The 27413-nt window shown below is 37.2% G+C and overlaps 1 protein-coding gene and 1 long non-coding RNA gene across 5 annotated transcripts in view; one reads left to right on the top strand and one right to left on the bottom strand.

Moving 5' to 3' along the window:
- Positions 1 to 27413, bottom strand: part of ARID2 (AT-rich interaction domain 2) — a 180767-nt gene that overhangs the window by 14908 nt on the left and 138446 nt on the right. For all 4 annotated transcript variants that reach the window (XR_007154154.1, XR_007154153.1, XM_047868003.1 and 1 more), the window contains 4 exons: positions 13134 to 13272; positions 12955 to 13040; positions 11095 to 11218; positions 10916 to 11007 (listed from right to left, as the gene is read on the bottom strand). Coding sequence is in view for 2 of the 4 variants with exons in the window: in XM_047868003.1 (XP_047723959.1) it covers positions 10916 to 11007; positions 11095 to 11218; positions 12955 to 13040; positions 13134 to 13272 (441 nt within the window). In the remaining 2 variants the exon portion in view is untranslated. The remainder of the gene's footprint in view (positions 1 to 10915; positions 11008 to 11094; positions 11219 to 12954; positions 13041 to 13133; positions 13273 to 27413) is intronic.
- LOC125170993 (uncharacterized) lies at positions 976 to 26987 on the top strand. Its single transcript, XR_007154158.1, has 3 exons — positions 976 to 1089; positions 26313 to 26315; positions 26974 to 26987. It is a non-coding gene; the product is annotated as an uncharacterized LOC125170993 (long non-coding RNA).

Raw genomic sequence — 27413 nt, 5'->3', positions numbered from 1 at the left:
TCAATGGTAAAAGCTAGGTGAGGGGTGCCTGGGTGGTTCTGTCAGTGTCCAACTTTGGCTCAGGTCATGATGTCATGGTTCGTGAGTTTGAGCCCCGCATCAGGGTCTGTGCTGACAGCTCAGAGCCTGGAGCCTGCTTCAGGTTTTTGTGCTTCCCTCCTTCTCTGCCCCTCCCCCACTTTTTGCTCTTTCTCTCTCAAAAACAAATAAACATTTTTAAAAAAAGGCTAGGTGACTGGCATATAGGTGTTCATTGCAAAATTATGCCAAGTTTACCTTATATGTGAAAAATTTCACATTAAATGTCAGAAAAAAAAAATCAACCATCATTGAGATAACCCAAGAACATGGTGCCTTCATTAAAATAACCCTGATCTAAGGAGTTGGGCATTTTTTTCATGTTTTTTAGCTATTTTGATATTGACTTGTATGTAGTTTCCATACTGTACACAGCCCTCAAAATGGCTAAAATTAAAAATTATAATACCAAATGTTGAAAAGTATGTGGAGCAACTGTGACTCTCCTACAATGCTGGAGGGAGCATAAATTGATAAAATCTCTTTCGAATTGTTTGGCATTAATATCCTCTGAATCACCAATCATTCTTAAAAGTTCAATAGAAATATATACACATATGGCCAAAAACATGTACAGAATGTTCATAGTGGCACTTTTTTTTTTTAATGTTTTTATTTATTTTTGAGACAGAGAGAGGCCGAGCATGAGCAGGGGAGGGGCAGAGAGAGAGGGAGACACAGAATCCGAAGCAGGCTCCAGGCTCTGAGCTGTCAGCACAGGGCCCGACATGGGGCTTGAACCCACAAACTGTGAGATCATGACTTGAGCCGAAGTCAGACACTTAACTGACTGAGCCACCCAGGCGCCCTGATAGTGGCACTATTTTTAATAGCCCCAAACTGAAAACAACCAATAAGCCTACCAAAAGTAGAATGGAAAAAACAAATTTGAGTATACTCGTGGAACAGAATCATATACTGCAAGAATATGAACAATGTACTGCTACATGTAACATGAATTTCACACACAAAAAAGATGAGTAAAGAAGATAACACAAAAGAATATATCCCGTATGATTCTACTTATATAAAGTTAAAACCAGGTAAAATTCTATGGTTAACATCAGGATAGTGATCCCACCAAGGAAAATAGGATAAAGGCAGTAGGGACTCAAAGGGGCTCTGCAATACTGGTCCTCCTCTTTTTTTTTTTTTTTTTTTTTTTTAATGTTCGTTCATTTATTTGGGGGGGGGAAGGGGCAGAGAGAGAGGGAGAGAGATAATCTTAAGCAGACTCTGCACTCAGCGCAAAGCCCCAGTGCAGCACTCAGTCTCATGAACTGAGATCATGACCTGAACTGAAAGCAAGAGTCAGTAGCTTAACCAACTGAGCCACCCAGGCATCCCTCCTCTATTTCTGAACTTGGATGTTTGGTTACATGGGTGGTTCACTCTGTGATGGTTCATGGAGCTTTTATACACTTCTGGTTTTTATATTTTAGGTATGATTTATTTAAAAAATTGATTAAGCAAATTTTTTTACGTTTATTCTGAGTGAGTGAGTGTGTGTATGCATGCAAGTTAGTGAGGGAAGGCCAAGAAGGGAGAGAATCTCAAGCAGATTCTGCACTGACAGCATGGCCCGAACTCACGAACCATGAGATCATGACCTGAACTGAAATCAAGAGTTGGATGCTTAAACCAAATAAGCCGACCAACCAGGTAGTCCTAAACAAATTTTTAAATGAATTATGAAATTTCTACAATTTTTTCTAGAAAAGAAATAAAGTCCTATAAAACTTTTAAAGTAACTTAAATAATTTGAAAAGATATATGCACCCCTGTTTATTGCAGCATTATTTGCAATAGCCAAGATACAGAAGCAACCCAATTGTCCATCCATAGATGAATGGCTAACAAAGATGTGGTGTAAGTACATGCATGCACACACACACACTGGAATATTAGTCATAAAAAAACGAAATCTTGCCACCTGCAACAATATGGGTGGACCTACAGGGTATTATGCTAAGTGAAATAAGTCAGAGAAAGACAAATACCGTATGATTTCACTCATGTAGAATTTAAGAAACAAAACAAATGAACAAACAGAAAAGAGACAAAAAACAGACCCTTAAATACAGAGAACAAATTGGTGGTTGCTAGTGGGGAAGTAGGTGAGGGGATGAGTGAAACAGTTAAAGGGATGAAAAGTACACTTATACTGATGACCACTGAGTAATGTACAGAATTGTTCATTGTATCATACACCTGAAACTAACACTTACATTATACTTCAATAATAAAAAACTTACAAAGTGGGATCAAATTGTTTTCCTCCTATATTGATGAACATTTTGATAAAGAAAAAAAACTTTCCAAAACTTCACCATTACAGTATTTTTTCAAATTGATAGTTTAAAAATAGAATTTAAAATGTATTTTTAAAATAGTATTATTTAAAAAATATTTTACTTTGTTTTTAAAGTTTATTTATTTTTGAGAGAGACAGTGTGAGTGGGGAAGGGGGGGGGAGAGAGAGAGAGAGAGGGACAGAGGATCTGAAGCGGGCTCCATGCCGAGAGCAGACAGCCTGAGGCAGGACTCAAACCTACAAATTGCGAGATCATGACCTGAGCTGAAGTCAGATGCTTAACTGACTGAGCCACATAGGCGCCCCAAAAGTATTCTTTATTATTATGTCACATGGATAAAACTTAGAAAGATTAAATTTAAATCACCAGGATGACTTTAAGGTAACAACTTTTTTCTTTCTTCTTTCTTTCCCTTCATTCTTTTCTTTCTTTCTTTCTTTCTTTCTTTCTTTCTTTCTTTCTTTCTTTTGTTAAATTATTTATTTATTTTTGTAAGTAGTATCTACATCCAACATAGGGGCTCGAACCCACAACCTCAATATCAAGAATCACATGCTCCACCAACTGAGACAGCCAGGTGCCTTGTAACAATTTCATTTTTGATATAAATTAATATCTTCTACTTTTGGGGGTTTTAAAGAAATAAGCACTCACTAGATAAACAAAATATGCCCATTTTGTTGTATAAAATGGTATTCTTTCAATTTCAAATTTCAAGGTTTTCATTTTGTTATGTTTTACAAAGGATAAACATTGTGTCACTTTAACATACTTAATAGATAAGAAAAAATAATTTGTAAGTAGCATTAGTCAACACAATTTAAGACACTCAGCAGTTTGACAGAGTTTTTTGTTCTGTCCTGCCCAAAACAGTACCAAAATGATTTAAAGAAAATTTTCTGAAGAAATAAACCAGAAAAGCTTAGGACTACCGGAGGGTGAGGGATCAACTGAACAAAAATGAGGTCCTCTTGGTTCCCCTCTCCCATTCTGTTTCCAGAACACAGGATTTCACATTGACCCTCCTCCAAACTGCCCACCTCCAAAGTCAAGAAAATCAAAGATTCTTCTCTGGAGAAACAAAATCTCTCTTTAGAGACTGATATTTGAAGAGCTTCTAATAAACAAATTGGATCATTAGGGATCACCAAAAATGGCAATCACCAGTGACAAGTAGAGATCACATACTCAGAGCTTCCAATTAGCATGTTGATATTTTATTCTTAATTTAAAACATGAAGCCTGAATGCTCATTTGAGGAATTTACTTTTTTTGAGAGAGAAGAGAGAAAGAGAGAGAGAGAGAGAGAGCAAGCACAGGGAAGAGGAGAAGAGGGAGAGAGAGAATCCCAAGCAGGCTCCACACTCAGTTCAGAGCCCAACGCAGGGCTTGGTCCCAGGACCTGAGCCTGAGCCGAAAGCAAGAGTTGGGTGCTCAACAGACTGAACCACTAATGTGTCCTTTATTTGAAGAATTTGGAGGAAACAGAAAAAAATTTAACAATCCTAGCATTGATATCCTCAGAGAGATGAGAAGGCATTGTATTCAACATATGAACAGGGTGTTACAAAACAGCAACACTGGCACTCAGAGCTCTTAGAAATTAAAGCAGGATAGGCTAAGTAAGAATTCAAGAGTTGATGACAAAGTCAAGGAAATTCCCAGGAAATACATTAAACAGACAAAAATGAAAGCTAAGAGAGAAAAGAAAACTAGAGGATTAATCTGTGAGGGTCTAGCATCCAAAAAACTTAAGTTCAGAAATGGGGAATAGGGTCAATGGTTGGCAGGGAATTATAAAGAGACATTCAAGAAAAATTCCTATCTTGAAGGACATGAATCTCCTGATTGAAAGGATTCATTGAAATGAAATGCCCACTTCAATGATCACAACAACAAAACACCTACACTAAGACACAACATCACAGAATTTCAGAATATCAGAAATTAAGGGGGAAAAAAAAGATCTTGAACACTTCTAGGGGAGAAAATAGATCACAAACACAGGAATGGGAACCAGAAAGTTATAGACTTCTTAACAGCAAAGCTGAATGCTAGAAGACATTAGATAATGCCCTCACAGACTTTAAAAAAAAAAAATGGGGCGCTTGGGAAGCTCAGTCGGTTGAGCATCTGATTTCAGTTCAGGTCATGATCTCACAGCTCAGAGTTTGAGCCCCACATAGGGCTCTGTGCTGACAGCTCGGAGCCTAGAGCCTGCTTCAAATTCTGTGTCTCTCTCTCTCTCTTTCTCTCTGCCCCTAACCCACTCAAATTCTGTCTCTGTCTCTCTCAAAAATAAATAAACTTAAAAAAAAAATGACTTTTCAATCTGGAATTCTAAATCTAGCCAAACTGTCATGAGTAAGAATAGACTAAAGACATTCTCAGACCTGTGGAGTTTAATATTGGAGGATATGCTTTAGCACGATGAGGGAGTAAGTCAAGTAAAGGAAATAATTTGAATACAAGAGAAAAGGATTCAATATTGAAGGAATTCCTGAGAATGGCTATGTACTAGGCTTAGAAAGCAAGCTGTCTAGACTGCAGGGGAAAAATGTAAAGGTGAGAGAGATTTAACAACTGTGTTTGGGCATCTGGATAGCTTCTATATGGGCTTGAGAAATAATTGTAATATATAGAGAAATCACCATTAGGTCCATATAAAGCTAAACAAAAAGCAAGACAATCATTAACCCCAGAAATACAAAGAAAGAAAGAAAACTTTAATAACAGTAGCACTTGGATGAGCATCAAACAATCTGACAATATCTGATTTAAGATTTAACTGAAAACTGTGATATAACAATGTTATGAGCAAAGGAAAAGCAGGGGAAAGAGAGGTTTTAAGAGTATTCAATTCTTTAGAAAGAATATCAACAGTTAATGTGTAAAACACATTATGAAATAGTAAATTATGAAATAGTAACATAAGAATATTATTTAGAAATATGGAGGCAAGTACCAGAAAAATTAGTTCAAACTGTTGAAAGCTCCCTGTTGAAGGTTGGTAGGAGATAAGTAGAGGACTACTATATTCCATTATAAGCTTTATATTACCATTTAATTTTTTAAATTAATCTTTATAGCTTTACTGATATAATTCATATACCATACAAATCACCCAGTTAAGTGTACGATTTGGTGGTTTTTTAGAATATTCACAGAATTGGGGTGCCTGGGTGGCGCAGTCGGTTGAGCGTCCGACTTCAGCCGGGTCATGATCTCGCGGTCCGTGAGTTCGAGCCCCGCGTCAGTCAGGCTCTGGGCTGATGGCTCAGAGCCTGGAGCCTGTTTCCGATCCTGTGTCTCCCTCTCTCTCTGCCCCTCCCCCGTTCATGCTCTGTCTCTCTCTGTCCCCCCCCAAAAAAATAAACGTTGAAAAAAAAAAAAAGAATATTCACAGAATTGTCTACCATCACCATGGTTTTAGAATATTTTCATCCTTCCAAAAAGAAACCTAATACCCATTAGCAGTCACTCCCCATTGCCCCCCAAATTCCTTTGTAGTTGTTTCAATTCCCTACTTTCTTTTGTGTATATACCCAGAAGTGGAATTGCTGGATCAAACAGCAATCCTATATTTAATTTTTAGAAGAACCAAAATACTGTTTTCCACAGTGGCTGTACCATTTTATATTTCTATCAGCAATAAACAGGGGTTCCAATTTCTCCACATCTATGTCAACACTTGTTTTCTTTTTCTTTTTTTTTTTTAGAGAGAGACAGAGAGAGCGAGAGAGAGCACAGCTCAGGAGAGGGGAAGAGGGAAAGCGAGAGAATCTTAAGCAGGCTCCGTACTTAGTATGGAGCCCAACACGGGGCTTGATCCCATGATCCCAGGATCATGACCTGAGCCGAAATCAAGAGTCAGACACTCAACCTACTGAGCCCCTAAATAATAACCATCCTAATAACTGTGAAGTGGCTCTCACTGTGGTTTTGATTTGTGCTTTTCTTTTCTTTTTTTTTTTTTTTTTCAACGTTTATTTATTTTTGGGACAGAGAGAGACAGAGCATGAACGGGGGAGGGGCAGAGAGAGAGGGAGACACAGGATCGGAAACAGGCTCCAGGCTCTGAGCCATCAGCCCAGAGCCCGACGCGGGGCTCGAACTCCCAGACCGCGAGATCGTGACCTGGCTGAAGTCGGACGCTTAACCGACTGCGCCACCCAGGCGCCCCGATTTGTGCTTTTCTAACAATCAATAATGTTGAGCATCTTTCCATGTGCTTACTGGCCATTTGTTTATCTTTTCTGGTGAAATGTCTATTCAAGTCCTTTGGCCATTTTTATTTTGTTATTTTCTTGTATTTTTTTTTCGCTAAGTTTATTTTCAGAGAGAGACGGAGGGAGAAAGGGTGCTCATGAGTGGGGGAAGGGTGGGGGGGGGAAAGAAAGATAATCCCAAGTAGGGATTCTATGTGGGACTTGAACTAACAAACCCTGAGATTATGACCTGAGCTGAAATCAACAGTTGGTTGCTTAACTGACTGAGCCACCCAGGTGCCCCTGCTCATTTTTAAAATCAGATTGTTTTATGTTGTGGAGTTTTAGGAGTGTCTTATATATTCTAGATTTTAACCGTTTTATCATATATGTAATTTGCAATTATTTTCTGCCATTCTGTTATTCTGTTAATAATGTCCACTGGTGCATAAGTTTCTAATTTTGATAAAGTTCACTTTATTTTTCATTTTGTTGCCTACATCCCTGGTGCCATATCCAACAAATTACTGCCAAATCCAATGTCATGAAGTTTCCTCAGATGTTTTAAGAGTTTTACAGTTTTAGCTCTTATTTCTAGATCTTTGATCCATTTTGAGTTAATTTCTATATGTGGTGTTAGGTAAGGGTTCAGCTTTGTTCTTTTGCATGTGAATATCCAGTTTTCCCAGCTCCATCTGTCTTTTTCTCCTTGAATGGAGAACTGGCACCCTAATGCAAATCATTTGACCATATATACCAGGACTTATGTCTGGGCTCTATTCTTCCACTGATTGATTATTATGTCTCTCTTTATGCCAGTAATACATTGTTTGGATTACTGTAGCTTTGTTGTAAATTCTGAAATCAGACACTGTGGGTCCTCCAACTTTGTCTGTTTCAAGATAGCTGTGACTATTCAGGATTCCATGAGATCACCTATGAAGGTTAGAATGGATTTTCCTATTTCTGTAAAAAAATATCATTGGGATTTTGATAGGGATTTTACTGAACGTGCGGATCGCTGTGGGTAGTATGGACATCTTAACTATATTAAGTCTTCCAATCCATGAACACAGAATATCTTTCTATTTATGTCTGCTTTAATTTCTTTCAGCAATGTTTTCTAGTTTTCAGTGCACAAGTCTTCCACCTCCTTGGTTAACATGATTCCTAAGTATTTTATTTGACTGATATATTGTAAATGGAATTATTCTCTTTTTTCACTTCATTATTAGCATACAGAAAAGTACCATTTGATTACTAAATAAGACCCACATATTCTACTGATAAAGGTATATGAATCAAAAGGAAGAGATATATATTGCAATACTCCAGAGCTCAAAATTAATCAGAATAGAGATAAACTGCATTTAAACATTTTACATTATTCCAACAACTAGATTCTGCACTTCAAATTTAAAAACGTTGACATTTCATACTGTTCAGTATACTGTACAAGACTGAAGGTAAATTTCCACATATCTTCCTATCAACCTGCAATTTTCTTATTGCAGAGTTGGTTTTAGTCTAAAAAAAAAAAATCATACCCTGTTACTCATTCCACCAGAGATGGGAAATCTCAACAGAGAATAATCTTCTGCAGCTGATTTCCTATACTCTCTTTTTCACATATATAGGTTGCCAGATTCTGTAAGTATTCTTGCTAAGCCAAAATCTACATCTGGAGATGTCTGAGTGAGGTTCTGCAGTTCAACCTGGACTGGGAGGGTGAACGGTAAGAATTTAATGGATTGTTTTAATTCTTTTGGTTCTGCTATTCTAAGATCACAGTAACTGAAGATGTCAGAAGATGTTTGGAAAGTTCAGAGTTACATAGAAAATGACACTATCAACAACAAAACAAAAACAGCAAAATGAAAACTTTGGCTCAATAATCATATTAGATCTAGCCAAAGTGGCTCTGCTATAAGCCTAAGAATGTGCAATTTGAATGAGGTAAAATGCTAAGTTGTAAAATTTACTTTTATTTATTTTAAAGTTTATTTATTTGAAGAGAGCGGGGAAGGGGCAGAAAGAGAAAGAGAGGGAGAGAGAGAGAGAGGGAGCGAGGCAGAGAGAGAAAGAGAGAGAGGGAGGAAGGGAAAGAGAGAAAGAGGGAGGGAGGGAGGGAGAGAGAATCCCAAGGAGACTCCGTGTTGTCGGTGCAGAGCCTGACATGGGGCTCAAACCCATGAACCGTGAGATCATGACCTGAGCTGAAATCAAGAGTCAATGCTTAACCGACTGGACCACCCAGGCACCCAATATAATTTACTTTTAGAATTCGAATTATCTACACAAATTCTAGATCTCTAGAACTCCAGAAAAGAATGAATTTGTGAGACTTCTTTCCTTCCATGTGTCTATCAATCAAATACTTATCAAATTGCTATTACATTCCAAACACTACGGTAGGCACGGAGGACACAGAAATGAAAAACCAATATTCAATCCCTGCTTTCAAAGATCTCACCATCTAGGGTGGTAAAACACAATGTGTGAGGTGGACGTGAGGGATGTCAGAGGTGGGCTAGTGAGGAAGATGTCAGGAAGGGAAGAGGTAACCCCTGAGTTGAATCTTAAGGACGAATAGAAATTAGAAATTATCTACACATGTTAAGTACTGTGCCAGGTGTTCAGGCTACAAAGATTAATCAGAGAATGTCTACACATAGGTCAGTAGGTGAAAAAAGCCATACAAAAACTATTTACAACACAAGATTAAATATTACGAGACAGACAGGTTAAAAGAACAGAGAAGAACAAACGCTATGGGGCAGGGGAACATGGCACAGGAGGCAGCACACAAAAGCTGCTACCTGAACTGAATCAAGAAGGGTTTCCAGATAATCAACAGACCACCACAGGTAAGTATTGGAACAAAAGGTACCAAAGTGCAACGTGAAAGCGTCTAGCACGATTAGGAATCTGCACATGGCTTAGTTAGGCTGGAACTGAAATACAGGCTATGGACTACAGAGGGAGAGGGAAATACAGTAAGAAAAGGAGAAGAAACCATGTCACAAATGAAGAAGATTCTGGTGTTCTTTATGGTTACTACCCTTCATATTTCTTTTTTTGTGAAAAACTGCTTATTTTTCTTTTTGAATGTTAAGAATTCTTCTCATTCATCTGTGAGAACACTGTATACACTAAAACATAGTAACTGGCATTGCAAATACTGTTTTTTAAACCTTAGTTTTAAGTGTTTTCATCTTTAATTTACTGAAGTTTGATATACTCAAATTCATTGCTTTTTCTTTTGTAATTGATACCACTGTTTTTATGTTGGGAAAATCCAGTTGGATGGTTACTGCAAGAAATATAAAAAGACCAAAGCAAGGTCAAAATGCAGGGAGTGGGGAGAACTAAGGTAGATACAGGATATATTTAGGAGATAGGACTAATAGTATTTAAGAGGAGAGAAACTCAGAGAAAAAGTCCCTAACTAGAAGTCAGGATGCCTCAGAGGACAACTTCTCAAGAAAAGAGCCTGAGTCAGTGGAAAACACAGAAGGAATTCTAGAAAATTACAGACAAGCTTCAAGGGAGACAAAGTCCAAAAGTCATCAACAGAACATTCCACATATGCTCTCTTAGAATTATTGATTCTAGTTTCTACAGATCTATAAAATCCTGAGTTTCCTCTTAAGTTCATAAGAAAGTAAGTTTTAAACTTTGATGGCTTCATTAAAATGTCAATTACCAAACTAAATTCCATTCTAATTCCACTGGATTCAAATGACACACATTCACTTTCCAAATGACTCCCCTCACCCCCCAAATAAACTCCTAAGGTTTCCCTTTAGTAAATCTACTTTTTGCTCTAAATTCTATGGCCAGAAAGATTAACTTAATAAAACAAATTAAAAGAACACCTTCTGGTTGTTTCAACGTCTACTTTTTTGGCTTTTATGTATCTATTTTTAAAGTTTATTTATTTATTTTGAGAGAGAGAGAGAGAGAGAGAGAGAGAGAGAGAGAGAGAGGCAGAGAGAGGGAGAGACAGAGAATCCCAAGTAGACTCCATACTGCCAGTGCAGAGCCAGATGTGGGGCTTGAACCCACAAACCCCAAGATCATGACCCAAGCTGAAATCAAGGGTTGGATGCTCAACTGACTGAGCCACCCAGGTGCGCCTACATTTTTGGCTTTCGAAATCATGTTGGTCTGATGTTGGCATAAGCTTTTGGACATATTCACAAAACTGATGAGAAAAACAGCGAATAAAACACAGTTATCTAGTTTTATTAACTCACATGTAGAAGTAAAATAATCTAAATTCACTTTGGCTGTAGAAAACAGATTACTCACCTGCGACCACATTCTGAATATTTACCAATATTTTTTAATATTAAGGCAGCTGTTAGTCGGATGTGTTTAGTTATTGGTCCCTCTTTTTCATCCTTAAAAAGAAAGGAAAAGAAAAGAATAAAGATCTAAATCATACAGTGCTCACACTTTTACAGATAAAGCTTTCAAGGTTTGCTTACTGTAAAATCTCGAAAGACAAGGTTTCTTGATCCTCTCCTAAGGGCCATAAGGGCAGCACTGGGATGATTCACAATGGCCTTTTGTGCTCTAGGAGTTGAGCTTGTGCCCCCTACAGCAGGCTGCCTACATTGAGGAGAGAGACAGAGATTGTTAACATGATGCTGCAGACAGACTGACAAGGATGACCAACCTGCCAACCCCCTCAGGTGGTTACTTTGAAACCAGATACCAGATAAACACGCGCTCCAATGGCCCAGCGTTAACTTTGTTTACTTTGTGTCAGCCGAGGCAAAGGGGCTCTTAGTATCAGGGTGAGGTTTCCAGTCTTTTATTTTCCAATCTATCAATTTTAAAGCTAACAACAGATGTTCTAGTGTAGTCGATCTTTAAAGTTACTGTGCTGGTAAACAAGCAATCAAAATCAATACAACACAGTATCAGAGCTATGGAGTTCAGATTTTGAATGTAATTTGAAGATTTTAATAGAAAAGAAAATAGTCTACAATTTGAGTTGCAAGTTATTTTTGCTACACAGTACCTAAGAGTACAATGGTATCACCTAAGAATGTGTTGGTACAGGTATAGGTCATCCAGGAAAAGAGAACCTTATGGTAGTAAGGAATTACGCTAAACACCACGTTTTCACACTAGTACTTTGTTTCATCATTATCTGATTATTTCAATCAATCCTTTCGATTTATTTCTACTGTCCTTTATGAAAGATAGAGAATGGAGGGACTGCAGAGATAGGCTTTATATGAAAGATTCAAATTATGCTAGATTTCCTTGGCCAAGCAGAAAAATTGCATCACTATCTGTTGCATTCTTGTGAGGCAATGGTGGAAAGAACAATGGACTCTCACATGAGGAAACCCTGTCTATTTCTGACCCTGTAACTACATGTGTGACTTTGAAAATTTCAGTTTGCCCCTCTGTGCTTCAGGTTTCATTCACATCTGTAGTATGGGTCTATTTCTGGCACTTCTACTTTTTTTTTAATTAGTTTTTTTTTAGAGAGAGAGAGAGGGCCAGTGAGAGAGAGCAAGGGAAGGGCAGAGAGAGAGGGAGAGAATCCCAAGCAGGCTCCGCACTGTCAGCGCAGAGCCCGAAGTGGGGCTCAATCTCACGAACTGCAAAATCATGACCTGAGCTGAAATCAAGAGTCGGGTACTTAACCAACTGAGCCATCCAGATGCCCCTTATCTTCACATTTTTGAAAGTTAAACATATGATTTAGGTTACCGAATCTATAACTAAAGGACTCAGTCAGAAACAGAATAGGAGATAAATACTATGTAAATTTAATAAGGATCTTATGGGAATCTATAACCAACTAGAACTTGACCACATGCATTACAAGTATGTGTTCATGAAGTAACAGGTAAATGAATAACCATATAGTAAGTGTGATATGTATACTCTTACATACAATCTTCACATGACACCCTGGTCTTTCCTGAGAGAAGAAGTTGTAAGAAGAAATCTCTTTGCCATTATCAAATACATATTCAACTATTTTCCCAAAGGACAAAGAACCATACATACATTTCCAGTTTACAAAGCATTTCTCAACTCTCACCTGTCACTACTTCTGATGACTTGTCTACAAATTCGAATCAAAACATTACAGTTACAAATTATTAACAGAGCATGCAGTCTAGCCAATATGAAAAGTGATGTTTAGAGAATTTAAGCAATTGGGACAGGGCCCAGGGCTGGGTCACAGCAGAGCTCAACCTAGAACCTAGGTTTCTGGTCTCCTGATGCATGAGGTTGTCTTTCATTGTTACTCTGTTTTGCCTAGTTTTCCTGCTTTTTCCTTTTGCATGTACAAGAGGAAGTAAACTCATGGTCCTTACTTGGTAGAAGATTTTTGACTTCCTGCTTGTCCTGGTTCATCTTGTTTTAATCCTGCAAGCAGGGCATCTTTTGAACAGTGCTTATCCTTTTTGAGAAAGAGGAAGTAAAAGGATACGCATCAAGATCTTTAATAAACCAGAGGAGTTACTGACCAAATAGTATTAGGAAGAAAGTATACCTGTAAGTGGGTAATAAAAGAAAACCTCTGTCGCTGAAAAGGCTCACAACCTTCCCAAAGACATTGCCCTGGATATACATCTTTTCCTCCATGTTCAGTTGCTGCATGGTAGAAAACCTGTGAGGGTGTCTGAAACCACCTACAAAAAATAAAATTGGTAGAAATTTTCTGACATTTGGATACATCTTTTGTAAATTAGAAAACGTGCTCTACTAATACAAAAGCCCAAGATCAATATACAGCAATACTAAACAAAATAGTATAGGCAAATCTCACATTCAGTTCATTTCAAAGACTATTTTTAAACGATTTTGAAAATTTTGCTGTTTACATTTCTAAATCAAATCATTCAACTATACTGAAGACTTTTGGTAATTTGTTTTAAGTTTAATAGGCCTCATTTGCAAATCTCTACCTTCAATGAAAGTCAGCTAAGAATCTCTTTAAAGAAAGTATCACTTTAAAAACAAAACAGAGAAATTATTTTACAAACAAATACCATACTCTGTTATACCTTTAGAAACTGTTTAAGCATTTACTAGATTTCATATTACATATAATAAACTCCAGCATATTTGTTCTAACAATGTAAATGCTACAAATTTTGTTAAGTCTGGCTTTTTAGTTGAATTCACATTTTGTTTGTCCATCTCTCATTTCTCCAACATTATACTCACTCACATATCTGGGGGCTTAACAATACAAATGTCTGAGTGGGTAAGTGGCCAAGGACACAAACCTGAAGAAAGTCAGATACTATTTTCCTTTACTAATTAGAATACATGGCAATGAAAAGAGAATATTGGAATCCAGACAGGAAAGAATACATAAAAGCCTTCTATTGCTAATTAGTAACTCAAATATCTGCATAATGAATATCTTTAAAGTTTATGGCAGAGCTCTCTCAAGACTTGATTTTTTACGCATGTCATAAAAGTATGTCTATATATAAACTAGTTTTTAATGTGCAGTATTTAAACAATATTTCAAATCAGTAATCCTTCAGGAGATGACAGACATTTTAAAATAAATAAATTTGAATTAAGAGTAATTAAATATTGAATTATAAAAGACAATGTCAAAAATCATCATACCATTCATATTCATTTATATGAATATGTTCCAAAAGTTTATTGTGAAGCTGTAATGGCTTAGAAAAATTAATATTGTTAAAATGTCCACACTACCCAAAGCAATCTAACAAATTGAATGCAATCCTATCAAAATTCCAATGACATTTCCTGCAGAAATAGAACAAATCTTAAAATTTATATGGAAACACAGAAGATTCAGAATAGCTAAAGAATCTTGAAAAAGAACAACAAAACTGGAGGCATCACACTCTCTGACTTAAAACTATATTATAAAGCTACAGTAATGAAAACAGTATGGTATTGGCATAAAAACAGACACACAGATCAATGGAACAAAATAAAGAGACCAGAAGTAAACCCATACATATATGGCTGATTAATTTATGACAAAGGAACCAAGGATATACAATGGGGGAAAGGACTGTCTCTTCAATAAATGGTTTTCAGAAAACTGGACAGCCACATGCAAAAGAATGAAACTGAACCACTATCTTACACCACACACAAAATTAACTCAAAATGGATCAAAGACTTGAATGTAAGACCTGAAACTATAAAAGTCCTAGGAGAAAACATAGGTGGTAAGCTCTTTGGTATCAGTCTTGGCAATGATTTTTTTGGATTTGATACTGACAGCAAAGGCAACAAAAAGCAAAACTTAGTAAGTAGGACTACATCAAACTAAAAACTTCTGCACAACAAAGGAAAGGCAACTTATTTAATGGGAGAAAGTATGTGCAAATCATATATCTAATAGGGGATTAATATCTAAAATATATGAAGAACTCATGCAACTCAATAGTGAAAAATAACCCAATTAAAAACTGGTATAGGATCTTGGGGCACCTGGGCGGCTCAGTTGGCTGAGTGTCTGACTCCTGATTTCAGCTCAGGTCAATGATCCCAGGGTCATGGATTGAGCCCTGCGTCGGGCTCTGTGCTGAGCTTGGAGCCTACTTAAGATTCATTCTCTCTCTCCCTCTGCTCTTTCCCTGCTTGGCGGGTGTGCGCACGCGCGCTCTCTCTCTCTCTCTCAAATAATAATTTAAAAAAACTGGTAGAGGATCTGAATAAATATTTTTCCAGAGAAGATAAATGGATGGCCAACAGGTACACAAAAGGGACTCAACACCACTAATTGTTATGGAAGTGCAAATCAAAACCACAATGAGATTTCACCTCACAGGCCTGTCAGAATGTCTAGTATAAGGTAAGAAAAAAAACAAAACAAAACATTGAAAAGTGTTGGTGATGGTGCAGAGAAAAGGGAATGTTCATGCACTGTTGGTAGGAATGCAAAATGGTGCAGCCATTATGGAAAACAGTATGAAGGTTCCTCAACAAATTAAAAATATAATGACCATATGATCCAGTAGTCCTACTTCTGGGTATTTATCTAAAGAAAATGAAAACACTAATTAGAAAAGATATACACATCCCTATATTCATTGCAGTATTATTTATAAAAGCCAAGACATGGAAGCAACCTAAGTGTCCACTGACAGATGAATGGATAAAAAAGGTGGTGGTGTACATATATGCAATGAAATATTACTCTGCCATGAAAAAGAACAAAATCTTGCCATCTGCAACAATATGGATGGACCTAGAGGGTATTAGATAAAGTGAAATAAGTCAGAGACAGCTAAATACTGTATGATCTCACTTATACATGGTATCTTAAAAAAACCCAACTAAGCTCATAGACAAGGAGAACAGACTGGTGGTTGTCAGAGGTGGGGGATGATGGGTGGGCAAAATGGGTGAAGGGAACAAAAGATACAAACTTCTAGTTATAAAATTAGTCATGGGATATAACAAAAAAGAAGAGCTTATTGTGAAACTAAAGTTAATAAGTACATTTTCACTTTTGGAAGTTCTTTTAATTTTTAGTACTCACAATATGACTGGAGATCTAATGATTGTCACCAGGAGGCATTTCTTATTGTGTTTTTAAGATTTTACCTAAATATTATAAATTATTAATGGAAAAGTAAAGGTGTTTGTGGAAGCGCATGTGCACACACACATACACACAAATCCAAATGTACTGTTACTAGTCACTAGTCAAAATGATACCTGTATTGAAACTATTCTGTAGTACATTAAATTTTTACAATATACAAAATTGATGAATTTACCAGTCACCAGCAAAAGGGATAAAGTTAGTGCTTCTTGAAACCAACTTAAATTACTAACTATATAAAACTGTGTATATATACAGTTTTAAGATTACAGGGAGTTTCAAGTGTTCATCACTTTCCCTGCCCAGCACAGAGTATTATTTCCCTCTTATCTACTACCTTTCCCCTCAGTCTATTTTCTATTTATGCGACTACTCCAGTCATACAAACCACTCACTGATAATGGTACAAGGTGAAGTTCTAGTATAACTATGAATGGAGTTGGCTGCAGTGATCATGTAAGGGCGGAAAGGAGTTAAGGTTTCCAAATACGTTTGTAAATGGAATATCTGGATTTCTAAAGCTTAAATGTAACTTCAATGTAAAACAGATACTGAATTTTCCGAATCTCATGGATTTTTCTGGAATGGGGTAGGGGAGAAGATAAAGGTGGGATGCCACTACTGCTTACTAGCATGTCTAGAACAATTTTCCTTACTACTACCTTTCCATCAATAACCTCCTTGCCACCCAAAATAAAAAAAACATGTTCATTTAAAGAAGCCAGAGAAATCGAAGAGTATCCAAACAAAAATAAAAATTCCCCGTGACTTAATTACCCAGACTGCTAATATTCTGGCATATTTCCTTTAAGCTTACATCCTCCTCCATGTGTGTTTTTACATGAAGCTTGGACTGTTACTTGGAAAATTTTATGTACTGCTGTCACAGTATGGCTATATGGTGTATTTATATGAATTCAAAGAATGCCTTTCACTAAGACATTTTACTATTATCTGACACGTGCAATGTGAATGGCACTCCCCTCCCCGTGGCCCCCTGATGTGCACAACCACGTGGAAGCACTGGGCAAGCAACATTTCTGAAACGCATTCTACTTACTGGTAATCTTCCTTTCAGGGTGGTCATGAGGCTTAAATCTGATGATCCACGTAAAGTCATTTGGCAAATATTAGGCCAACAATAAGTGAGAGCTATTATCATGATCACCTGAAGTAGTCACAGCAGTCAGTGATGGCACTAGTGACTCTTGTCTTTTCACCTTGCCCATATGACTCACCTCCTACCCTGAGACCTTGTCCACAACTATTCCAAAACTGCCAAGCCTTGCCCCATAAAGTTTAGTCCACCTAGTTAATGCTCCCAACTAGTAAGTGACTGTCATCATTACTTACGACTCACTTTAATGATTTCTGCTCCTGAAAACATTCCCCACAGAAACTGCTCCAAACCTTTCACCTTTTGTTAAACACTAAACTTCAACCTGATTATTTCAGAGTTTGTCTTCCCCTGCATACTGCGAGTCTGTGAAATCAGGGATATTACCTTATTATTGTATGTCTGAAAAAAAGGGCAAATTACTGAAATAATTTAAGTTTATTCTAGGAGAACTGCCTTAACTTCTTCTCTATATTAAATTTTCTGTCATTACTCCCACTTCCCCCTTCCCTTGGATCTTGGCCAGAAGTAGCGACTATTTCCAAAGTTAATTCCTTCACCTATATATTGGAATCTGTTATATTCCTCCATAAACTACCTCCTCTTTTGCATCTTCTATCTTTTCCTTTCTACTGAACCCTACACCTTTTTAAAAAAAAGTTTATTTATTTATTTTGAGAGAGAGAGCACGCACGTGAGTGGGGAAGGGGCAGAGAGAGACAGCTTAGTGTGGAGCCCCACGCAGGGCTCTATCTCACAACTGGAAGATCACGACCTGAGCCACTATCAAGAGTCGGACGCTTAACCAACTAGGCCATCCAGGTGCCCCATTAACCCTATACTTAAGTGTAACAATATATATGCTATTCCAACTAAAACAACAGAAACATTTTCCCTTTGACCTCATTACTTTCACAAAAGATAGGAACTCAATTTACAGTATCTGGCAAAGCAATGCTCAATTTAATTAATATTTAACACATTTATTACTGTAACTACATCTGACAATTTTTTTCTCCGTCACTGGCCATTTTTCAAAGATACATATTATTTTCAATTACATCATCCATACAATATATAATGGCTAGTTCCCTGCTTTACATAAATAACTGCAGTTGAAGCTCAGGATTCATTTTTATTCCTTCATTTAAACCCCCTTCACCAAATTCCTTTTTCTTTTAGCTGTTTGTTTCAGCTGAACAAATTTTGTATAAGGCACTTAGTAGGTCCAAGTTTCCTGATTCCAGCTACCCTAAGCAGCAGCTTCAGGCTAAAACACTTTCAGTCAGGCTCTGTGCTGGCAGCTCAGAGCCTGGAACCTGCTTTAGATTCTGTCTGCCTCTCTCTCTCTCTCTCTCAAAAATAAATAAAACATTAAAAAACAAAAAGGCTAAAACACTTTTCACCTGAAAATAAAGCCAACCATTACTTTATTGGTGTTATTTACACAATGATTATTACTATCACATTTCCTACCATTAATCAACTTCTTAGGCATCATAAACACATAAGTAAATGAAATAAATAAAGCATATTTTTTCTACTATCTTAAAGATGTTATTATTTAAAAGCCTACAATCTTTTCAGGTTATATATATTAATTATACATAATACACATGATATTTTAATAACTTACCATATTTAAAAGAACAATTTAGAAACAAACAACAGAGCTAAGATTGTTTCCTTTGTTTTTAAAACATAAATAAAAGGGCTGAAAATAGCACTTCAGTTCAGATATTTTCATTTAAAGTTTTCTTAGTTGCTCAAGTTCTTGGCAGGCTGTTTTTAATGACCAAAAAGGATTCCATGTCCCTCTTAATAGCCCTCCGGCTGGAAAAACATTTAATTTGACTTGAAACATATGGGATATGTATATTTTTAATAGGAAAATTCTAGTTTAAAAGTAAGATGTGCATTTAAATGTTAATAAATGCACATAAATGATAGTACTATACATCAAAAAATCTACACTGCAAGAACAGTTTTTAAAAAAGTTATATTGTTAATTATAAAACAATTAACTTTTACTTCAACCTTTGACATCTGTTTTACACAGATAATACTCTATGGCCAAAGAAATACCAAAGGTATACATTATTTTATATTCAAATGAGATTTGGTAACAAGCTGCTAAAATTTGGGGGAAAAAACCCAAACCAACAATGATGCTTGGGAGACTTACCGATTTTATTGTATATCCAGTTGTAAAAGTTCAAAATGGAAAAACAAAAAAAGACAACTAACTTTATTATTAAAAGAATCTAATTTATTGCCTTAATAGAGGACTAAAAATTACAAGTGCAAACTGGACAGCCCCAAGCCAGCACGGGTGTTCTTGGAAAATTTCTAAATGCTGTGGTCGCTACAGCACCCTCCACCTCTGCCACAGCCAGTCCAGATTCAAAGCCACAGGTGAGAACAACGGACTGATTGGCCTAAATGCCAAAGGTAATGCAGGAGAAAGCAAGTATTTGGCCTTTTCCTTTCTTCCTCCCTTCCTTTCTTTCTTTCTTTTTTCTTTTTTTGGCTTTTGTAGAGAGAGAGAGGTCCTGCCTTCTAGTAGGACTCAAATTATGGGAAATATCCCAAACATAGGAAGGAAGTTCAGATGGAAGATAACCAAAAGCAATGGTCTTTGTCCCTATCTCCTTTCCTTCTAATAATAATAAACAATAGAGGAAAGGACTTGTTTTTGCTCTTTGATCCTCTAGCACCAGCTCCTACTAACCTACTGGTCTGTGAAGCAGTCACATATTTTACATAGCAAAGCACAAAATACACTCTCAGGGACCTTGTTTAAATAAGGTCTTTCACTAAAATTTCAAGTAGCATGTGAAAATAGTATGGAAGTGGATATGCACAATTTAGGCATTTCAATAAATATGTTACATTTAATCAACCAAACATAAGCTTGGAGATAAAATAAAAAAATAAAAATGAAATAAAAATATAAACATAAAAATAATAAAAATGAATAAAAATAAAAATACGTGTGTATTTGCATGTTTTTAACAAGACAAATAAAGCATACAAATGAATTTGACAATGGATATTCCCCTGGACTCCTTGAAAGATATGGCAGTTTATCACGTCACACTGTTCTTGACAAAGCTACCTAGAGCATAAAGTACCTCCCTACTGAAATTGTTTGCTCATTACTTACTCTGCATTAGCTCTATTCAAAAACATTGTCTTATTTGATTTCTATGTCTCTTTGATAAAGGTAAAATTACCCCCACTTTATGGTAGAGACAGTAAGAAAATCAGTAGTTGCATGAGGCAGGGGCAGGGAGGGGAGGCAGTAAAGAGAGGTGAGCAGATTAAACAAACAAAGCATTTTCAGGGTGGTGACTATTCTGTATAATACTGTAAAGATGAATGTGTGATATTATGCACTGTCAAAATCCACACAACTGTATAGCACAAACACTGAATTCTAATATAAAAACTATGGATTTTAGCTAATAATAATGTATAAATATTACTCATCAATCATAACATATATAAGATGTTAACACTAGGGGAAACTGTGCAGGGAAGAGGGAATACATGGGGACTCTGCACTATCTGCTTAACTTTTCTATAAACCTAAAACTGCAGTTTATTATTAGCTAAAATCCATAGGTTACATTAAGATTCAGTCTTTGTGCTATACAGTTGTGTGGATTTTGACAATGCATAATGCCACATATTCATCATTACAGTATTATACAGAATAATTTCACCACCCTGACATAAAGCTAGATTCACACTTCACTTTATGCATGAAACGAAATTACAGATGGATCAAAAAGTTAAAAAAAATTAGGGGCACCTGGGTGGCTCAGTCGGTTGAACGTCCGACTTCGGCTCAGGTCATGATCTCACAGTTTGTGGGTTCGAGCCCCACATCAGGCTCTGTGCTGACCGCTTGCTCAGAGCCTGGAGCCTGCTTCAGATTCTGTGTTTCCGTCTCTCTCTGCCCCTCCCCCGCTCACGTTTTGTCTCACCGTTTCTCAAAAATAAATAAATGTAAAAAAAAAAAAATTAAAAAAAAAAAGTTAAAAAAAAGTAAAGTACTGGAAGGGAACAAAATATGGATTATGTGACCTAAGAGTTGAGAAGATACATCTAAGCATGAAATAAAAACCATTAGTCTTTCTAGTCTGTCCACTAAAAAGTCGAGAACAATGAAAGCAATGGATACTTCCTGGAGCCTAGACTAAATACCATTTCCCATTAAAAGACACCAGACCTCCTTGGAGAAATCTGATTCCATGTGTGGTAGGAAATGTGTAAGATAAGCCTGGAACATGACATCTAAAAGAAAACAAGGAAACCAGCAAAGACTTATATTAAGATCACAACCAAAGGAACTGGGAACCAGCTTGAAAAGCCCTTTACTGGCCAAAGATGGGACAATTTGAACATCAAGAAATAGTAAATGCAAAAGGGGTACCTGAGTGGCTCAGTTGGTTAAGTATCTGACTCTTGATTTCGGCGCAGGTCACGATCTCATAGTTTATGAGATCAAGCCCTGCATGGGGTTCCATGCTAACAGTGCAGAGCCTGCTTGGGATTCTCTCTCTTCCCTTCTCTCTCTGCCCCTCCCCTGTTCACTCTCCTCCCCTATCTCTCTTTCTGTGAAAATAAACAAATAAACACTAAAAAAAAAAAAAAAGAAATAGTAACTGAAATGGACTAAAAACACTTCAAATGTTTTTAAATCATAAGTTCATTTATAAGAATACTAAAAACAAAAAACAAAATCCAAACCTCATGGTACACTTTTCAGGAGTGTAGGTAAACAACACAATATTTTGAAAATTGGTAAATAAGACATAAGTAACATATCTAGATTTTTCTCTAGGTACTTACTATTCCTCAGAGAAATCAAAGAATTGATAAGACGGGACTCTTACATTTTACAACTCTTAATGAAATAACGGATCTAGATAATGATCCTCAATGGCTGTTTACATCACAAAACAAGACAACAAGATATTACATATCTCCTGATAAAAGTACAAAATGCTCTTCATAAAACTCAAACCAAAATCTCATCAAATATCTGGACCTAACTACCAACTACAGAGTCAGAAGTAACAGTTAGCTAAACAACACCAGTAAAATCCAGATTGTGACATTCTTAAAGGACAAAAAACTTGTGTTTATCAACAAAAACTTACAAGGAAAAAAATTAACAGAGATGAAGGGGTAACATATAGATTAAAAGATACTTCAAAGACTTCACTAAAAACAATGTTTGCATCTTAGTTTCTCATTCAAATTTAAGAAAACACAAGTGGAGAAATGCAAACACAGACTGGATATTTGAAGAACTCATAATATCGAAGGGATTAATGTTATTTTTCTGCAGGAGTGTAGATTATTTATAAAAAGTAGGATCCTCATTTTTTAGGAGATAAATTCAGATTAAAAAAGCAATTATTGAAATGTGTTGTTGAAGAGTGGCTGATTAAAAGAGTCTATATTATACGAAGTAAAGAAGAATTAGAAATACAAAATGACCATGTAAAATATGGTTGTACCACAGAACTACAAACAGGTTAAATGTATACCTAAAGTCATTTTTAATTCCATGAAAGAAAAAGAACACACGATCAGTGATTTCAAATTTATATATGGAGCACTTCACAATAATGTATCAGTGAAAGAAAAAAATTTAAGTAAAATCTGATGGAAACAAAGAAGATTCTTTGTTAAAATTTTGGTATAAAAGAAATTAGAATACAGACACTTAGTGGACAATGGCAATGACATGTATTTTTGCACTTGGTATTAAAACTAAATCTGAGAGAAGGAGTTAAGACGGTGCAATAATAAGGGGACTCCGGGCTTGTCTCTTCCCTCGAACACAGCTAGATCAACATCAAATCATTTTGAAAACTTAGGAAATTGATCTGAAGATTAAGAGAACAGTCTGCATAATTTGAGGGAGAGAACGTGGCAGGTACAGAGCACAGAGAGGTGAAATGGTGAAGAGGTGTGGTACAGCAGAAGGGAGGAAGCCCTTTTTGCAGGGAGGAGAAACAGGGGAGAGAGAGCAGTGCACTGGGTTTGCGCAAGAAAAGCACTGCCCCGAAAGCAGCTACAAAGAATGAAAACAAGTGTAGGGGACTGCACAAGAAAACTGTTTCACAAAACCACACTGCCAGTTTTTATGAACAGCGAGGTACATAGTCTGAAGCTTCAGAGGTCAGGACCTGGCAGTGCTCTGGTGAGGAAAAGCGGCAGAGCCCCAGCAGCGGGCGGGCAGCACAGTCTGAAGATCCCCCGGGTCGCATGCGGAGAAGTTGTTCCCCTGCTTGGGGTGCACTTGGTAGAGGCAATACAGCCCTCTACCTCCACAGGGGCCCTATACTCCGACAGGGGCCACAGACCTGCCTTGTTCACCAGTATAGGAAGAAAGACACTGGTTGAGGGCAGCAAAACCTGGCGCCAGCGTTGTGTTGGGATTTATCATAAACTCTGAGCTGCTGCTGCTGCTGCTGCTGCTGCTGCTGCTGCTGCTGCATGGTCAAGTGAATGTTTTCTGGGGCACCCAGATAGCAGCCACAATGTGGTTGAGACCCTCCCACAGATCACAGTGGGTCCCAGCTGTAGGGGTCTCTGAAGTGTGGGGTTTTGAAACACAGCAGCTCCTGAGATAAAACCCAGGAGGGTGGTGCCACCTGGCAGGCCACCTTCAGCTCTGACAGACTAAAGGTGGGGAGCTGAGAGTTGCTGGGGACAATGGAGGAGTGACTGATCACACATCTGTGAGGGCTTGAACTTCCCACTGGAAGGGCTAGAGAATTGGGTGAAGCCATTTTTACCATTAGCCCATCAGAAACGATTGAACTCAGGGAGCTAAACAGCACCACAAAGTGGCAAAGAGAGCTGTACAAGCACAAAGTCCCATCCACTGTGCCCTCCAGGCACATTTCCACTAGGGCAAGTTCACTTGAGAATGAGAGTAGAAATCCTTCCCTGTGAAGACCAGCACAAATCCCTTCTGTGCTCTTAAGTCTACTGATCACAGACTGCTGCAAGTTTCAGCTTTAGGGAAAACTGGATCCAGCTTCATTTGGGTTTTTTTGTTTGTTTTTGCCCTTGGATACAGAAAGAGCAAAGTTTTAATTTTTTTTAACTTTTAGTTTTTTTATCTTTTTCTCTCCTTTTTTCTTTCTTTGATCAAGCTCCCATTAACAAGCAGACCAAAAACACATAGGATCTAGCTTCCTTTATTTGATTTTTAAAAAAACTTTTAATTTTAATTTTATTATTATTTTTGTTTTTGTCCAAAATGACAAGATGGAGGAATTCACCCCCAAAGAAAGAACAGGAAGAAATGATGGCCAAATCAATACAGATGTAAGTAAGATGTTTGAACTATGTTGTTAAAACAACAATTATAAGGATTCTAGCTGGGCTTGAAAAAAAGCATAGAAGACACTAGAGAATCCTTTACTGCAGACATAAAAGAGCTAAAATCTACTCAGGCCAAATTTTAAATTGCTACAACCGAGATGCAAACCTGAATGGATGCCACAACTGTGAGGATGGACAAAGCAGAGGAACAAATCAGTGATATAAATATAGATAAAATTATGGAAAATAATTAAGCTGAAAAGAAGAGCAAAACACAGGTAATGAATCATAAAGGCTGACTTACAGAACTCAGTGACTTCTGAAAACAGAATTAACATTCATAACATAGGAGTCCCAGAAGGGGAAGAGAGGGAAAAAGGGGCAAAAGTTTTAGTCAAACAAATTATAGCTCTGAAAACTTCCTAAATCTGGGGAAGGACACAGACATCAAAATCCAAGAAGCACAGAGAACTCCCATTAAATTAACCAAAAGCCAGCCATCACCAAGGCATATCACAGTCAAACTCACAAATTATATGAACAAGGAAAGAAACCTGAGAGCAGCAAGGGATAAAAAAAAAAAATCCTTAAACCTACAACGGATGACAGATCACGTTTGCAGCAGATATGTCCACAGAAACTTGGCAGGCCAGAAAGGAGTGGCAGGATATATTCAATATGCTGAATGGGAAAAATATGCAGCTAAGAATACTCTATACAGCAAAGCTGTCATTCAGAATAGAAGGAGAGATAAAGACCTTCCCAGACAAACAAAAACTAAAGGAGTTTGTGACCACTAAACCAACACTGCAAGAAATATTAAGGGGGACTCTGAGTTGGTGGGGGTGGGGAAGACCAAAAGTGACAAAGACTAGAAAGGATCAGAGAACATCACCAGAAACACCAACTCTATAGGTAACACAATGGCACTGACTTCTTGTCTTTCAATAATCACTCTGAATGTAAATGGACTAAACACTCCAATCAAAAAACATAGAGTATCAGAATGGATAAAAAAAAAAAAAAAAAAAAACCAAGATCCGTCTATATGCTGTCTACATAAGACTCATTATAGACATTAAGATATCTGCAGATTAAAAGTAAGGGGATGGAGAACCACTTATCATGGTAATGGATGCCAAAAGAAAGCCAGAATAGTCACGCTTCTATCAGACAAACTAGATTTTATTTTATTTATTTAAAAAAAAATTTTTTTAACGTTTATTCATTTTTGAGAGAGAGACAGACAGAGCATGAACGGGGGAGGGCCAGAGAGAGAGGGAGACACAGAATCAGAAGCAGGCTCCAGGCTGCAAGCTATCAGCACAGGGCCTGATGCAGGGCTTGAACTCACGGACTGTGAGATCATGACCCGAGCTGAAGTCGGATGCTCAACCGACTGAGCCACCCAGGCGCCCCTATTTTTAAATTTTTTAATGATTATTTTTGAGAGAGTGAGAGACAAACTGGGAGCAGGGGAGGGACGGAGAGAGAGGGAGACAGAGAATCCGAAGCAACCTCTAGGTTCTGAGCCTGATTCAGGGCTCAAACCCACAAACCAGGAGATCATGACCTGAGCTGAAGTTGGATGCTTAACCGACTGAGCCACCCAGGCACCCTGGGACAAACTACATTTTAAAACAAAGACTGTACCAAGAGATGAAGAGGGGGATTATATCATAATTAAGGAATCTAACCATCAAGAAGATCTAACAACTGTAAATATTTATGCCCCCAACATGGCAGCACCCAAATATATAAATCAATTAATAACAAACATAAAGAAACTCACTGACAATTATACAGTAATAGTAGGGGACTTTAACACCCCATTTACAACAATGGACAAATCATCTAAGCAGAAAATCAACAAGGAAACAATGGCTCTGAATGACACAGTGGATGGCACGGACTTAACAGAACTTTCCATCCTAAAGCAGCAGAATACACATTCTTCTCAAGTGCACATGGAACATTCTCCAAAACAGATCACACACTGGGTCACCAATCAGCCCTCAAGAAGTACAAAAAGACTGAGATCATATCATACATATTTTCAGACCACAGTGCTATGAAGGTTGAAGTCAACCCCAAGAAAACATTTGGAAAGACCACAAATACTTGGGGGTTAAAGAACATCTTACTAAAGAATGAATGGGTTAACCAGGAAATTAACGAGGAAATAAAAAAGTACATAGAAGCAAATGAAAATGAAAACATGACAGTCCAAAACCTTTGGTATATAGCAAAGGCAGTCTCAAGAGGGAAGTATATTGCAATACGGGTCCATCTCAAGAAGCAAGAAAGGTCTCATATACACACCCTAACCTTACACCTAAAGGAGCTAGAAAAGCAAATAAAGCTTAATGCCAGCAGAAGAAGGGAAATAATAAAGACTAAAGCAGAAATAAACAATACAGAAACAAACAAACAAAAAAACCCCAGTAAAACAGATCAAGGAAACTAAGAGCTGGTTCTTTGAAAGAATAAAATTGGTAAGTCCCAAGCCAGACTTATCAAAAAGAAAAGACAAAGTACCCAAATAAATAAAATCATGAATGAAGGGAAGAGATCACAACCACCACAACTGAAATACAAATAATTATAAGAAATATTATGACCAATTATATGTCAACAAACTGGGAAACCTGGAAGAAATGGATAAATTCCTAGAAACATACCAACTACCAAAACTGAAACAGGAAAAAACAGAAAATTTGAACAGACCAATAACTAGCAAAGAAATT

Source organism: Prionailurus viverrinus, chromosome B4 (genome assembly GCF_022837055.1).
Source record: "Prionailurus viverrinus isolate Anna chromosome B4, UM_Priviv_1.0, whole genome shotgun sequence".
NCBI lineage: Eukaryota > Metazoa > Chordata > Mammalia > Carnivora > Felidae > Prionailurus > Prionailurus viverrinus.
This window is presented reverse-complemented; position numbering and strand designations above follow the sequence as displayed.